This window comes from Oncorhynchus mykiss, chromosome 5 (genome assembly GCF_013265735.2).
Source record: "Oncorhynchus mykiss isolate Arlee chromosome 5, USDA_OmykA_1.1, whole genome shotgun sequence".
Lineage (NCBI taxonomy): Eukaryota > Metazoa > Chordata > Actinopteri > Salmoniformes > Salmonidae > Oncorhynchus > Oncorhynchus mykiss.
This window is the reverse complement of record NC_048569.1, coordinates 61,082,255-61,097,526: the sequence shown is the minus strand read 5'-3', so window position 1 is coordinate 61,097,526 and position 15,272 is coordinate 61,082,255. Positions and strand designations below refer to the sequence as shown.

The window sequence follows — 15,272 nt, the reverse complement described above, 5'->3', positions numbered from 1 at the left end:
AACTGGGACATTTTCAGCTTCCAGGAATTGTATACAGATCCTGCATGCTGAAACATGTGATGGCGGTGGATGAATGGCACAACAATGGGTCTCAGGATCTCGTCACGATATCTCCGATATCTCTGTGCATTCAAATTGCCATCGATAATATGCAATTGTCTTCATTGTCCGTAGTTTATGCCTGCCCATACCATAACCCCACCAACACCATGGGACAATCTGTTCACAACGTTGACATCAGCAAACCGCTCGCCCACACGATGTCATACCAACTGCCCGATACAGTTGAAACTGGGAATCATCCATGAAGAGCAAACTTCTACAGCATGACAGTGGCCACCGAAGGTGAGCATTTGCCGACTGAAGTCGAACTGTTGTCAGGTCAAGACCCTTGTGAGGAAGACGAGAACACATATAAGCTTTCCTGAAACGGTTTCTGACAGTTTGTGTAGAAATTCTTGGGTTGTGCAAACCACAGTTTCATCAGCTGTCTGGGTGGCTGGTCTCAGACGATCCCACAGGTGAAGAAGCCATATGTGGATGTCCTGGGCTGGGGTGGTTACAAATGGTCTGAGGTTTTGAGGCCGGTTGGACTCTAAAACAACGTTGGAGGCGGTTTATGGTAGAGAAATAACATTCAATTCTCTGTCAACAGCTCTGGTGGACATTCCTGCAGTCAGCATGCCAATTGCACACTCACTCAAATCTTGAGACATCTGTGGCATTGCGTTGTGTGACAAAGCTGCACATTTTAGAGTTTAAAAAAAAAATGTTCCCAGCACAAGGTGCACCTGTGTAGTGACCGTGCCGTTTATTCAGCTTCTTGATATGCCACACCTGTCAGGTGGATGGATTATTTTGGCAAGGAGAAATGCACACAAACAGGAACGTAAACACATTTGTGCACAACATTTGAGAGAAATAAGATTTTTGTGCTTATGGAACATTTCTGGGATCTTTTATTTGAGCTCATGAAACATGGGACTAACACTTTATATGTTGCATTTATATTTTTGTTCAGTATATATGTTTTATTTTATTCCGATTTTTCAAGGGGTGCTGCAGCCCCCTCAGAGGTAGAAAATGCCAACTCATTTCCGTTTTTTATGACTACATTGTGCTTGTTGAACATTGCAGGCGACTGCCGACTGACTGATCTACAAATAACCTTGCATCATAAATAACTACTCATTGTTATTTGTAAATCAGTCAGCCAGTCACAATTTACCTAAGATACATTACGGTTTTGATTCTCTGGAACACGGCGATATAAGTGAGTTCCAGTCCGACTATAGGTGCATTCAGTTCGCTTGATTTGTACTGAATGGCACGTTTCCACACAACCTTCTTGAACGGACGTTGAGGTACGTTTGCTCCCGTTTGGTGGGTGCTGCAAGGCGTGTCTTGAGGCAATGAGTGGCGTATTTAAAGAGCAGTGGTCATGCTGACAGCGTTTTCCAACCCACAACCTCCTCGTTTTTCAATTGGTCGTTCAGTACAGTACCCTTTCCGTTCAATTGAACGTTACAGAACATAAATTGTACTGTACGCAGCCCAGGACTGCTGCCAGACCCTTCTGACAGTATCGGATAGTGAGGCATTCTCAATCGGTGTTGGAGCTATTTAACTCTTATTGGAGGCATCGAATACGTTGTACTTTACTGGTTTACATGTTTTATAGACATTGTATTGCAAACCTCGAGCGCCCCAATCAAATGGAGCGCATTACATCACATGCGCTTTTCTTCCCTTGAGAAAAAAAACACTGGAGCGGATGTCGCGGCGGCACTGACTGTTTGTGGTGAGCTGTCAGTGAGCTTCTACGCTCAATGTGTGGTAGCGAGGCAGCAGAAAGCGTGGCTGAAGCTTGGGACCGATGGAACAGCAGCGCCTGTAAACTGGCAGAGCACCAAAGAAGTGTAGAATCGGGGGGTGGGTGGGGGGGTTGTATGTGAATTTCAAAGAAGTCGGGATGGACGGCAAAGGTACGTTGAAGATGTTCTCCCGAAAGAAAAGGGAATTGATAAAAACCCCTTCCATCTCGAAGAAGACTCGAGCAGGAAGCCCCGGGCCACAGAGCTCATCATCAGTAAGTAGCACATCATCTCTGATTTCCTCCTGTCACTCAGACAGATTTCCTATACTGTCTGTCCGCTGCTGAGAAGCTAGGGGAGTTGGGGGACAGCATGACAGATGTCAAACTTCAGTAGATTGTTTAGACCTGACCTCAATTAAATTGACTTCACTTATCGTAAGTTATGGACCAGCAATGACATATTTAGTGGGGTGTTTTGAAGGCTACAGGTGAGCATTTTAGGTGATTTATATGGACAGTAGCCTATCATTTAATTCATTTAAAGTAGCCTAGTGGGGGAGAGATGTTATACTATTGGGATATTTGGTTGAATATTTGAGGACGTTGTTGATGAATACTTAAAACTAGTTGGATTAGTCAATTCAAAATAAACCTGTTAGTCACTGATAACTTTGCAGAATGACTCATTTTTTTTCGTTTCTCACTCATTGGAAAATATTTTTGTGGGTTAGTAAGCCAGTATTGGTTCGTCACCTGCAAGATGAGTCTAGTTTAAAAAGTGACTCCTGCTAAAGATGATGGGAAAACAATAGGGACAGAGACCATGCTGAAACGTGGTAGCAAGAATAGTTACAACCCATACTCCACGGGCCAGAGAGTTAAGAGAGAGGAGGCTAAAGCCAAGAACAAATTGGACAAACAACCCAATAGACCCAACGTCTGGCTCAAACAGGTATGTCAAACACTACCAATTAGTTAGCCACCTAGGTTTTTATACATTTTCCTCATGAGAAGGAATGAGTGTTATTATTCTCACTGCTTTGAGACCATCTGTCCTTAAAATACTTATTTCTGTTTATAAAAACATGTATCTGCTTCATACAGTATGCTACACTTTCAAGTTTAGAATACAGTACCATAAAAGGTGTTCTTGGAATAACATGATGCAAGGTCTGCTCTAGTTGTCTTAGTTGCGCCTCCTACTGGCAGGGTGTGATGCTGCCGCTATTTTCTGTTTCATAACCACACCGTGCACCTGCCATTGATACTGTTTAGACTTTAAGATGTGTACGTTTCAGGCCTCTACACTACATCACTGCATCCACGACTTGTAACAGCTAGACTCTGATTTAGCTATTATTTAATCAACTCTGGCATTTATGTTAGGTGTGTTGTAGTCCATGGACAAGTTGGGACACTTGATGAGTTGATTTCATAACTTTTCCGTCATGTCTCATCAAACCGTACAATTTGATGTTGCTTAAAGTGGCCCGAGTTTCTGTTTTCGGTGAGCTGTTTCAGGGTGTGGCAAGAAGCTGAGTCAGGAAGTGTTACACAACACAGGCTCTTGTTGAAGTCTCTGTTTGTCTGTTTACCAACAGTCTGCCAAAAATATCAGTCACATTATTGTCCTGATGTTTTTGTGTTACCACAGATGTCACAAGTCCTTCTCCCTCTCCTCTCCCCCCTCCTCTCTCTTACCCAGCTGTCTATTCTCCAGGAGCAGCCTCGTCGTGATGCTATCGACACAACCCCTTCCTCAACCTCATCCTCCTCCACCCTCTTCCCCATTCCCGGTGCCCCATCGGACTCCTCCGTGTCCTGCCCTGGCACCCCAAGTGCCCAGCATAGCAAGCTGGTGGGGGTGGGCTGCCCGACCCCAGGGGCCACCATGAAGAGGCCCACCGGCCTCAGCCGCCATGCCAGCGCCGCGGGGTTCCCTATCCACTCATGGGTGTTCACCAAGGGCCAGGGAAAGGGGGCTATCACCCCCACCACCCCCCAAGACAGCTCAGAGAGCATGGCCATCGAGGTGGAGGACATCCCCTCTCTGTTAAGTAATGTGGCCCGCTTTGCTGAGGCCGTAGAGAAGTTGAAGGACGTTGTATTGGGGGAAGGTGAGTGGATATAGGTTCACATAGGTTTATGCACTTCTCCTTTGTCTGGTTAAGGTTTAGCTCTGAGGGAGGTACAGGACACAAAGGCCATGTTTGAACATGGTGGGGTGGGGGGGGGGGGGGGGGGGGGGGGGGGGGGGGGGGGGGGGGGGGGGGGGGGGGGGGGGTGGTGTGTGTGTGTGTGTGTGTGTGTGTGTACCTCTTCAAAATACAGTTAACCAACTGCTATGGTCAGTCTCTGGAGTCTTGATATTCATTTGTCTCCTCTAAGACTGTTAGAGAGGCATAAGAGCTTATAGATGGGACAACTTATCTTCAGAACTCTAGTCAGATATTTCATTGTGCACATGATTGAGTGGTCCTCTGTAGGTCCATTGGTAGAATGTGGAGCTTGCAGTGCCAGGATATAGTGGGTTTTGTGTGACTGTAAGTCGCTTTGGATAAAAGTCTGCTAGATGTATTACTATTATGATATGCCTTTGTTATTGGGATTGCTTTTGGCTGCATCGTGACCATCTGCTATTGTTTCCCAGTCTTATTGTTCTCTGTGTGGATGTCTAAATTCTCCACTACTCCTACCTGATGCGCCACATGTTAGCATGCGCTCAGAACAATGCTGTTTTGGTTCCCCTCCTCACCCCCCCTGTTCACCACGTGTTGCGTGTGGGAGGGGAAGGGCGGGCTGGCTGGCTTTGCACAAGCAACCCAGTTCTCTTGCTCGAGATGTAACAGCGACCACACTCCAGCAGGAAACCAGTCTCCTGTTTACTGCAATTTCTGTCTGTACTCAAGCAAAATGGCTGGTCCAACGGTTTTTCTGCAAAAAACAGTCATAGTTACCTCAGATCAAGGAATTTTTTATTTTCATGAGGCAGGCTGATATTATGTAATTTATTTTATTGATGCAATAAAATACAAGATGTGCAACAAGTGATGTAACAATTTCAACTTGAGAGAGTCAGGCCAACAATTGGTCTCACTTTGGAACATGGGTTGATTGCTCTAAAAGTGATGGAATGGTTAGGGTGTCTATACTTTAACTTATTACCCCCCCCCCCCCCCCCCCCCTCCCCGTGACTGTCGTATTAATCTAAACAGGAAGCAATGATGCATGGCAGAGCGACCTCGTTCAGACTTCCTCCTCACATAGTCCACTGCGTTAGTCTGACCTGTGACACCGTCAATACCACAAGACTGCTTCCAGTCCATCCTTGTGATGTTCTGAGATTAACCTCCCCGTTTGAACCTATCACATGGTCAATATCTGACATGATGTGCTCCCTTAAGTTATGAACCTATCTCTGAATTAAATTCTGACAAACCACAACCATCTAAAACTGAAATATTTGATACGAGATTATCCAGGAACTAAATTGACATACAAGTCTATGCACACAGTCACATAATGCCACATGTTCATTTAGCTAGTTTCAGTTTCTATAGTAGGCGTCTTGGAGCCTTTTATACCATCCTCCTTCTGACATGCCCTCTAACTAGTCTACCCTCTATGGCCTCCTGGTCCCATTCCATGGGCCAGCCACTATGACAGACACGGACATTGAGATGGAGGGCCAAAGGGGAAAAGAGGAGGAAGGAGGGCTCTACCGGCCAAAGGATCTGCTGTCTGTGAGAGAGAGACAAGAGGAAGTGGCCTGCAGACGTCACTGCTGACATCAAAGCTGTCCCTACAACCCGTCTGTCTGCCGTCCGTGTTACTATTCATGGTGTCCAGAGACTGGTCATGAATCACTCCCTCTCAACCTCTAATAACCTGTAATGACCTCTAATACTGTGACCAACCCTAATAGTCTGTCTATAAAGATGATCTCCATGTTATATGGATTCCGTGTTGTGACGGTGAGCCCCGTCACAGACCTCAGACACAGCCTTCTATCTCCCAACACCAACCCTATCACTTCTGGTTGTAACTAGTACTCGATAGATGTACAAAATGGTAGGTTAGGCTCAGTCCTCTTTGTGTGTGGCTGTAGACAAGTGGAGTGCTGAGTATTAGGAATGGCACAGGATCCATGTCTCTCCTGTCTGTGTCTCTGACTGTCCCGTCTCTTTTTTGCTCTCTCTGTCTGTAGACAAGCAGGAGAACCGTCGCCCTCTGGCCCATGAGTGCCTGGGAGAGGTCCTGAGGGTCCTACGACAGGTCATCAGCACCTACCCTCTCCTCAACACTGTGGAGACCCTTACTGCTGCAGGCAAACTCATATCTAAGGTTAAAGGTAAGACTACTGGCTGGACCAATCAGTGGTCTACTAGCTAGGGTCAAAAAGTCCATGCTTTTAGCACAAAGTCAATGAGTTAAAATGGCCTAGAATGAACACATTCATTATTTTGATTGCAGGATTTCACTATGAGACTTGTAATGACACAGAAAAGAAGGACTTTGAGAAGGCCATTGAAACCATTGCAGTTGCTTTTAGTAGCAGGTAAGTATTTGGTACATCTGTTTCTCAGTATGTATTGTCATGAGCTAGTAACAGTATTTCATGGATCCTGGAATAAACCAAAGGTGACACTGTGCGTCACAATGCTCTTTCTTTTGACTTTTTATTCTCTGGCACAGAGTAATGGGACATGACCATGTGTCCTCAGTGGTAAGGTCGGGGTGGTGGTGTATGACGACAGTAGAACTGTAGAAGTACAATGTACGTGTGTGTGTGCATTTGTGCGATAGAGAAGTGGAGCTTAGAGCAAAAAACAGTGACACATTTGCATGTGGCTCAGTAGAAAACAGGAAGTGTAGTGGTGGTTTTCTTCTCTTCCGTAACCTAGGACACAAAACCAAAACGCAGCCATTTGGCGTCTGTTGTCTCAACAGATTATCTACAGACAGAGAATAGGTGCGTCTATCCTCGGATACAATGTGTAGGTGTGATAATGGTCGTTTGGATACAAACATATCACTCTCAAAAAAATACAAGTACATTTGTGACCAACTGGCTCAAATAAGTCTTCTGTTGCAACATTTTGAAATTGTGTTTTTTAAAAAAAAAATTACATTGGATAAAAATAGAGACTCGGTGCTACAAAATGGTATATCATACACTGCATTTGAGGAACAATGGGAAAGTAATTCTGCTTTGAAAGTTGATGAACTTGTAAACTCACTTTTTGAGAAAATGGCCTTTGAATTTTGGGTACCTACTGGAGAGCTCTCCTTTGTCTACAACCATTCAGCATTGTTCACACCCTCTTAATTAAGCCAGCCCCATCTATCTTTTTAAGGATTCACATGTGAGGTAATGTGCTGAACAGTGAGTAGTGAAGTAAAGATTAAGACTAGAAGTGGTAAAAGTAGTAGCCTACAATAAGGAAAAATTCCAGTTCAACAGGAAGTGTCCAGATAAAAATATTTAGTCAATATTAGATGCCGCTTACCCAGACACATTTGTCAAAATGAATGGATCATGTGAAAAAAATGCTTTAACCCCCAGCCACATACTGCCAAGCTAAAACATATGCTCTGATATGGCTATTTTATGTCTATTTTAAAATTGTAAATAGGAATATACATACATAATTCAAAAGAATGTTTGTTCACTTCCTGGCCATGCACAGTACATACAACCCCAACAGGGCAAAGAAGACAGAGCGGAAGTTATATGGCCGGTGCGATTGCACAGAGCCTGGCATCAACCACTTCCTGATGTTTTTTTCTCTCTCCTTGTCTCCTTTCCTTGTCTCCTTTTCTTTCCATGACCACCGGTAGGGGAAAGAACCCGAACTGTACCCTTCACATTGCTTTAACCGATCAAATCCTATTTGATCTACACATTTTCCCTTTTTATTTTAGTCCTTCCTCTCTCTCCATCTCTGATGGAAGTACTGTCGGTGTAATGGCCTCTCTCTGTCCTCCTCAGTGTGTCAGAGCTGCTGATGGGGGAGGTGGACAGCAGTACCCTACTGTCCCTGCTGCCAACAGAGAAGAGCAGGGTGAGTGGGGGTTAATTTGGCTTTCTTGATGTGCATGTGGCAGGAGGTGTCGGCTCTCAGAGCGGATGTTTGTGGGCAGCAAGGCCAGCTTCCTGGCAGTGACACAGTGTGTCTTTATCTCCGCCTGTTCCTCTCCCTCGTTCTCCTGTTATAACAACACACACAGGCCGCCTCTGAGACTCCACATAACACAGTTCCTTCTATCTCATTCATCAATGCAGCTCCAATACTGACACACTGAATTCAACAGGCCTGCACACACACACTGGGGGGTTATTGCCTACAGTCTATGTGCCAAATCCTATTTTCATTGGAACTTTCAAGTTTGTATTAGTCATATGTACAGGATACTTACTTGCAGGTTCCTTCTCGACATTGCAACAACAAATAATGAAAGATAAGAATATGAACATAAAGTAAATGGCTCAGTAGAATATAATAAATATTTTAGCAGAAGTATGAAACAGGAAGGTGAGATTTATAGTCCAATATTTACATGTGTTTTGGGGAAGGGGGATGAGGGAGCAAGTGTTTTAAATTGTGCAGTATTTAATATCCATCATTCAATTGTACATGCCCATCCCTGAGATGCCACTTGGCATTGCTCTGTTCCATCATTATTTGTATTGGCTCTGGTAAACACGGTGTACCGAATAATTAAGCAATAAGGTCCGAGGAGGTGTGGTATTTGGTCAATATACCACGGCTAAAGGCTGCTCTTATGTGCAACGTGGAGTTGCTGGACACAGCCCTTAGCCGTGGTATATTGGCCATATACCCCAAACCCCGATGTGCCTTATTGCTATTATAAACTGGTTACTAACGTAATTAGAGCAGTAAAAATGCATGTCTTGTCGTACCCGTGGTATACGGTCTGATATACCACGGCTGTCAGCCAATCAGCATTCAAGACTCGAAGCACCCAGTTTATAATATACTATATAGCAGAGTTGGGGTTAATTCCACAAATTCTCCCTGTAAATTCCATTTAATTTAAGGTCAGTCTTTGAATTCAGAAAATTAAATTCCTCTCAACTCCAATGTTAGGTAATTTCCAAGAATTCAATTCCTTATTAAGGCTTTCAGGCTGATCATGGAACTGTTCAAACATCCTAGCTTTATTGGAAATATAGAAATACATGTTGAAATGATTAAAAACAAATCCTGCAGCTAATTGTTTTTATACTAAGTGCATTCATTCCAATAACTGAGAAATGTAAAAATATTGAATTCCAATTCAATTACAAAGATCAAATGTTTTCACAATGTCAATTAAAATAAACAGTCTCATTCCAATTCTATTCCCATTTCATAACTTGAAGATTGTTGAAATTAGAATTCAACGTAAGCTCTTCAATTCATGATTGAATTCAATAATTGAATTGGAATTTCTGCTACAGAGTACAGAATAAGGTACTGTTCCGCAGTATTCTTGAGTGGTCTGAAACTCTTTCTCTCTGTGTGTCCAGTCTATGGAGAACCTGTACGGGGTGTCGGGTCATGGGCTAGAGGGAGCTCAGATGAGGAGTGACCTGCAGGACTTTGGCCGGGCCGAGGAGGTGGACATCATGCTGCAACGTAGTGAAGGGGGAGTGGACTCTGCTCTGGCCTACGCTAAGACCATCTCTAAATACATGAAGGACCTGATGAGCTACGTGGAGAAGAGGACCTCACTGGGTGGGTAGACACACACACCGCAGACAGTTCCCTACACACAATAGTGGAGATTTAGGTTGACTCTTATAACCTGAATGTAACGTATTATTGATTTGTTGATTCACCCATGTATCTTTCCCCATCCAGAGGTGGAGTTTGCCAAGGGCTTACAAAGACTGTACCAGTCCAGCAAGCACAGCATCACACATGTAAGCCCTAGTGATATTGTATTCTATAGTAGAAGGAGTTAAGGAAAGGAATACCCAATTCACTCTCGTCAAAATGATTACATCCAATTCAAGAGGCTCCTGTGATGACAATGCTATTTCCCCTCTCACCACTCCCTATCTCTCAGCCCCACATGCCCTTCTACTCCATCTACTCTCTGGCTCTGGAGCAGGACTTGGAGCAGAGCAGTGGGATGCAGCAGGCCGCCACCACACTGCACAACCAGACCTTCCTACAGCCTCTGATGCAGCGTAAACACGAGCATGAGAAGAAACGCAAGGAGGTCAAGGAACAGTGGTACCGTGCCAAGAGGAAACTGGTCAGTTCCTTGCTAGTGCTATTTATGCAGTATGTTATCTCTCTATTTATATTATCTCTCTCACATTGCCATGAAGTTTACAGGTATACATGTTTTACCGTTTTGAGAATGATTTGACAATATATCAACAAAGTATCTATTAAAGAAACAACTTTGTTTTCTCTCTCAAGATGTTGCCCAATTTGTACCCAAAGACTGATTCTGTGTACCTATGTGTTTGGGATCCAGATGGAATGTGAGTCTAACCTGCGAAAGGCCAAGCATGCCTACATGGCTCGCTGTGAGGAGCACGACAAGGCCAAAGCAGCTGCTAGCAGAGCCGCAGAGGAGGATGGAGGAGGCTCTACCACCAAGTCTCTGGGCAAAAAGTTACGAGTGGAGGAAGACGCTCGCAACAAGGTGCCCATCACTGCATATGTTGTTTTTCCTCCATTCTCTCTCATCTCCACTCTTCTACTCATCTCACCTCCCCCCATCTCTCCTCCCCATATCTCGCCTAGTCTCTTCTCTCCCTCGCCTCTTCAGGGAAATCTGCTAAAAAGCAGAATGACTGCAAGTCGTTGTCAAAGCCTATGGCCATATTTCATTGAGTATTGTATGCCATTAGCCTAGCTGAGAATTGACCACCGTGTGTGTGTTCAGGCTGAAGAGGCAGAGGCCACCTACAGGACATGTATAGCAGACGCCACCACCCAGCAGCAGGAGCTGGAACACGTCAAGGTCAATGTGCTCCGACTGCTGCAGGAGGTCATCAAACAGAGTGACCAGACACTGCGCTCGGTCAGTACACAGACACGCAGACAATTTGTTCAGTGCGGCCAGTCTGTTTAGCTTACATTCCACTCCTTGCACTCCCTGTGATGGAATGTAAGCTAAACCTTCTCCTCCACCACATGACTAAACCATTCCTCTCCTTCCCTCCAGGCCACCATCTCGTACTACCAGATAATGCACATGCAGACGGTGGTGTTGCCGGTCCACTACCAGACTCTGTGTGAGAGCAGTAAGCTGTATGACCCGGGACAGCAGTACGCTGCCCACGTCAGAGACCTGCAGCTCACTGAGGAGCCTGAGGTCACCTACCAGTTTGAGCCCTACACTGCCACTGCAGCCTCCACACAGTGAGTCACTCCTAGCCTCAAAGCTTTTGGTTTGTTAGGTGTCTATGGGCACTCGGTCACTTTACACCAAGTAATAAATAAGAGGTAATAGATTTACATTAGTATCATGTTTTTTGGCTGGTTTTATATCTGTTAATTCAGGCATCCAGCTCGACCCCTTAATGACAGCTTCAACACAGACCAGCAGAGCAGCTCTGAGGGTCAACCCAGCACCGGAGAGACCACGACAGGGGAGGACCTCAGCGCTGAAAACGCCAGAAAGAGTATGTCATTTTGTATGATATTGATGCGGTTCTTACTGTCTTGTGCCGTCTCACTATGCAAGACAAAACAATGTAGACCTACATGAGGTATTTGTGCTGTCCATGATAACCTTGTGTCCCCTTCCCAGGACAAGGCCACAAATCGTGGGGTTCTACAGTGAGTGATGCAGACAGTGTAGAAGGGGAAGGTGGCCTGGAATCTCCTACCACCAGTTCAGGTAAGGCTTTCTCTGTCTGTCTCTCTATCTCTATGTCTCCCTCCATCTCCTGCAGTGCTATAGCTGTGTGTTATTGTTTTGTACGTTTTAGGTGACATCAGTAAAATGGCACGCACCTCCTCCACCGGGACCATGTCGTCCAACGAGGATCCAGATGAGAAGGACGGGAACGTGGCCTCCTTCGAAGCACCAAGTAAGACCGGAGGTCTACCTCCTCTCTGTTTGCCAATTATTACATAATTCATGCATTTATCAATTTATCCATCAATCTTCATCTGCAGACATAAATGGCATGGAGCCTGAGATTGCAGTTCCAACCGGACCTTTCCGTAACATTGGGCTCTCCAAAGCCGCCCAGACTCATCGGCTGCGTAAACTCCGCACCCCGTCCAAGTGTCGGGAGTGCGACAGCTACGTGTACTTCCAGGGAGCAGAGTGTGAGGAGGTGAGAGATAAGACCATCTCATTCGTCACCTTTGAAAGCAATAGACTTTGGCTGCTTGATTAGCTGATTACGTCTGTTTTTCTGTGTGAATGACATCTCTGACTTTCATTGGTTATCATCCTGACCTCTAACCTCTTGACCGACTGTATGTCCCTTGTCCTCTATACCAGTGTTTCCTGGCATGTCATAAGCGGTGTCTGGAGACGTTAGCCATCCAGTGTGGCCATAAGAAACTGCAGGGTAGACTCCAGCTGTTCGGCCGAGACTTCTCCCAGGTGTCCAGCGGCAGCTCTGACAGCATCCCATTCATCATCACTAAGTGCATTTCGGAGATCGAGAGACGAGCCCTGAAGACGAAGGTGAGGGAACGCGGGATGAACGGTCTGTTTCTTGAAAGGAGTGTAATGGTTGGCTGTATGAATGCATTATTTTCTTTCTCCTTCTCTATCCTTCTCTCAAAACATTTTCCCTCTCTTCCCCATTGGTCTCCATCTCTCTCTGCAGGGTATCTACAGAGTAAATGGGGTGAAGACTCGTGTAGAGAAGCTGTGTCAGGCCTTTGAGAATGGCAAGGAACTAGTGGAGCTCTCGCAGTGTTCCCCCCATGACATCAGCAACGTCCTCAAGCTCTACCTCCGACAGGTACCTTGTAGCTGTTTCAGCCTCCATATTTATTTGCGCTTATCATGGGTTGTCTTTGGATAAGATGGCTACAAACGAAGATAAAAAAATCTCCCGCTCTGTCCTCTACAGCTTCCAGAGCCCATCATGCCGTTCCGCCTGTACAACAGCCTCATGGGGTTAGCCAAGGAGAGCCTGCAAACTGAGGGAGGGGAGGCCGGGACGGGGAAGGGGCCAGAGCTGGTGGACCTAGGACCAGATACGGAACCAGCGGTCCTGGCTGTGGTGGATAGACTTAGGGAGCTGGTGAAAGAGCTGCCCAAGGCTAACATAGCCACGCTGCGCTACATCGTACGTCACCTGCGCAGGTGAGCAGCTCAGAAGAGCTACATTGCTTACTCATTTTTTTTTTTAACCTGACACAGATCATTACAAAAGAGTATTCACAACTGTGATCATGTATTACTTGTTTAAACCTCCGTCATATCATCGTTCTACCCCATCTCTGACATCAGGATTGCGGAGTTGGAGCAGGACAATAAGATGAGTCCCAGTAACCTGGGCATCGTGTTTGGCCCCTCTCTGATAAGGCCCCGGCCCACAGGGGCCACAGTGTCCCTGTCCTCTCTAGTGGACTACCCCCACCAGGCCCGCATCATAGAGACTCTCATCGTTTTCTACACAGCCATCTTCCAGTCCAAATCCTCTAGCACCAGCAGTCGCCCATCCTCCATCCTCCAACAGGTGTGTTTTTGTGTGTCTGCGTGACGGTTAATAATATTTGTAACATACAGGAAGAATGTGAATGCTTTCATTTCAGCCACACCCAATAGCTCAACCAATACCAGAGTTTGAACTCAAGTTCCTTGTTTTAACTCCTGTTTGTCTCCCACTGCTGGTGCAGAGTGTCAGTGTGGATGTTGAGGAGGGCAGCAGTGCCGTGGTAGCTGAAGGAGAGGAACAGGAAGCCAAAGAGGAACAGAGCAGAACAGACTCTGACAAGATGGAGGAGGGCTGTGGTAAGAGGTGTTTAGATGGATTTGAAGAAGAATTACTACACGTTTGCCTTTTGATTTGAGTTACATCTTTATAACTTGTATTTATCCAGGTGACCAGTGCCATTTCATTACAGCCCTTTGCTTTTTCTCCATGCAGGAAGTTTTCCAGGTTCCCTGAGCTCCAGTGAGCAGATTGTGGACTCTGACTCAGAGCTGGATGAGACTGGGAGGGGGTCCACACACCACCCACACTGCCTGGTCAAACAGGAGAGTGAGGTCAGCACAGAGGATGACCAACTGAACTGCAGGGATAGTCTGGAACTCTCCAGCCAGTCTGTACCCCAGACCGACCCGGATCCAGACCAAGACCAGGAGAGTCCTGGTCCCGATGCCTCGGACCACGACCCCCCTGAGCCCCCAGACAGCGAGCCCCCGGACCTGGAGGTGTCTGAGCAAGAGCTGAGCATCTCCCTGGCTGAGCTCAACATGAATCAGTCCAACAACTATGTTCTGGGCCATGTGTGGAGCGAATCTCAGTTTGGTGCCGAGGGACAGGGAGCCAGAGTTTGTGTAAACACGACCTGTGCAATGTGTCGACCTCACTGAAAGTCTTTCCTGGAATTGCATGATATATGAAGTTAAAGTTTTATATGTACTTCAAGAGGATGGATCCTGGTTTTAGCTTTGGTATAGAATGTCAGCATTGAATATACTACAAGGCACATCCCTCATAGACACTTAGTTATAACTGTTTTCTGCCATCATTCATTATAGTTCTAACCAGCTGTGACTTAATAATTTGGAAAGTAAATACCTTCTAGATTATCACTGTGCCAGTTTGTATTTCAAATATTTCTTTAGGGACGTTGCTCTTTAAAGCTTGAATAATGTCCAGTAGTGTGGGATCTTTGTCTTGTATGTGTGATTTGTGTGCGCGATGCATTTCTACGATAATTATTCCAGGTATTTAAAGTGCTGCTGGTTTTATTTCAGCACTAAAATTGAAAAAAAATGCATTTTTACATTTTGTGTTTTTATAAATTGTATCATTTTGCCTTGCGTTGGATGGATTTGTCGTTATCGGTTTAATCACTTTTTGTCAATGTTTTGTAATAAAGAGTATGCTATTATAAATGTTATACCTTGTCCTTGTAGCTCTTTCATTGTAACTATAGCCCCGTTAATACCTGGCGCTAACCCTTTGTCCTGATCTTATCCACATTCTGATTGGGCACATTTTAAGAACAGGTGTAGATGATTAAGACAATGTGATCACATCTTCCTGACCACCACCTGAGGTAGTCAGGCATGTGTTGTCTGGATCATTCAAGCCTGGTGGTAGGGGCTATAGGACTGGCTCATTGTAATGACTGGACTGAAATTAATGGAACCAAGTCAAACGTGGTTTCCATATGTTTGATACCGCTCCATTGATTCCATTCCAACCATTACAATGAGCCTGTCCTATAGCCCCTACCACCAGCCTCCACTGGTCTGGATATCAATCAAGTGTAAACAGATC

At 45.4% G+C, this 15,272-nt stretch overlaps 1 protein-coding gene across 3 annotated transcripts; it reads left to right on the top strand.

Moving 5' to 3' along the window:
• The first annotated feature begins 1,140 nt into the window (after positions 1 to 1,140).
• arhgap45b (Rho GTPase activating protein 45b) lies at positions 1,141 to 14,889 on the top strand. Of its 3 annotated transcripts, XM_021603700.2 has the most exons (22): positions 2,128 to 2,304; positions 2,548 to 2,768; positions 3,522 to 3,933; positions 6,024 to 6,167; positions 6,290 to 6,374; positions 7,809 to 7,881; positions 9,351 to 9,558; positions 9,685 to 9,746; positions 9,893 to 10,084; positions 10,313 to 10,483; positions 10,727 to 10,864; positions 11,009 to 11,205; positions 11,347 to 11,468; positions 11,597 to 11,686; positions 11,778 to 11,879; positions 11,968 to 12,131; positions 12,302 to 12,490; positions 12,636 to 12,773; positions 12,885 to 13,120; positions 13,268 to 13,496; positions 13,657 to 13,771; positions 13,908 to 14,889. In XM_021603700.2, exons 2-22 carry the CDS (start codon positions 2,640 to 2,642, stop codon positions 14,354 to 14,356), a joined length of 3,645 nt encoding a protein of 1,214 aa, XP_021459375.2. In that variant the 5' UTR covers positions 2,128 to 2,304; positions 2,548 to 2,639; the 3' UTR covers positions 14,357 to 14,889. The 3 variants fall into 3 exon arrangements, with proteins under 3 accessions (XP_021459376.2, XP_021459375.2, XP_021459374.2); XM_021603701.2 differs by lacking the exons at positions 2,128 to 2,304; positions 2,548 to 2,768 and adding an exon at positions 1,141 to 2,089; XM_021603699.2 differs by having other exon boundaries at positions 2,128 to 2,768.
• The last annotated feature ends 383 nt before the right edge of the window (positions 14,890 to 15,272 follow it).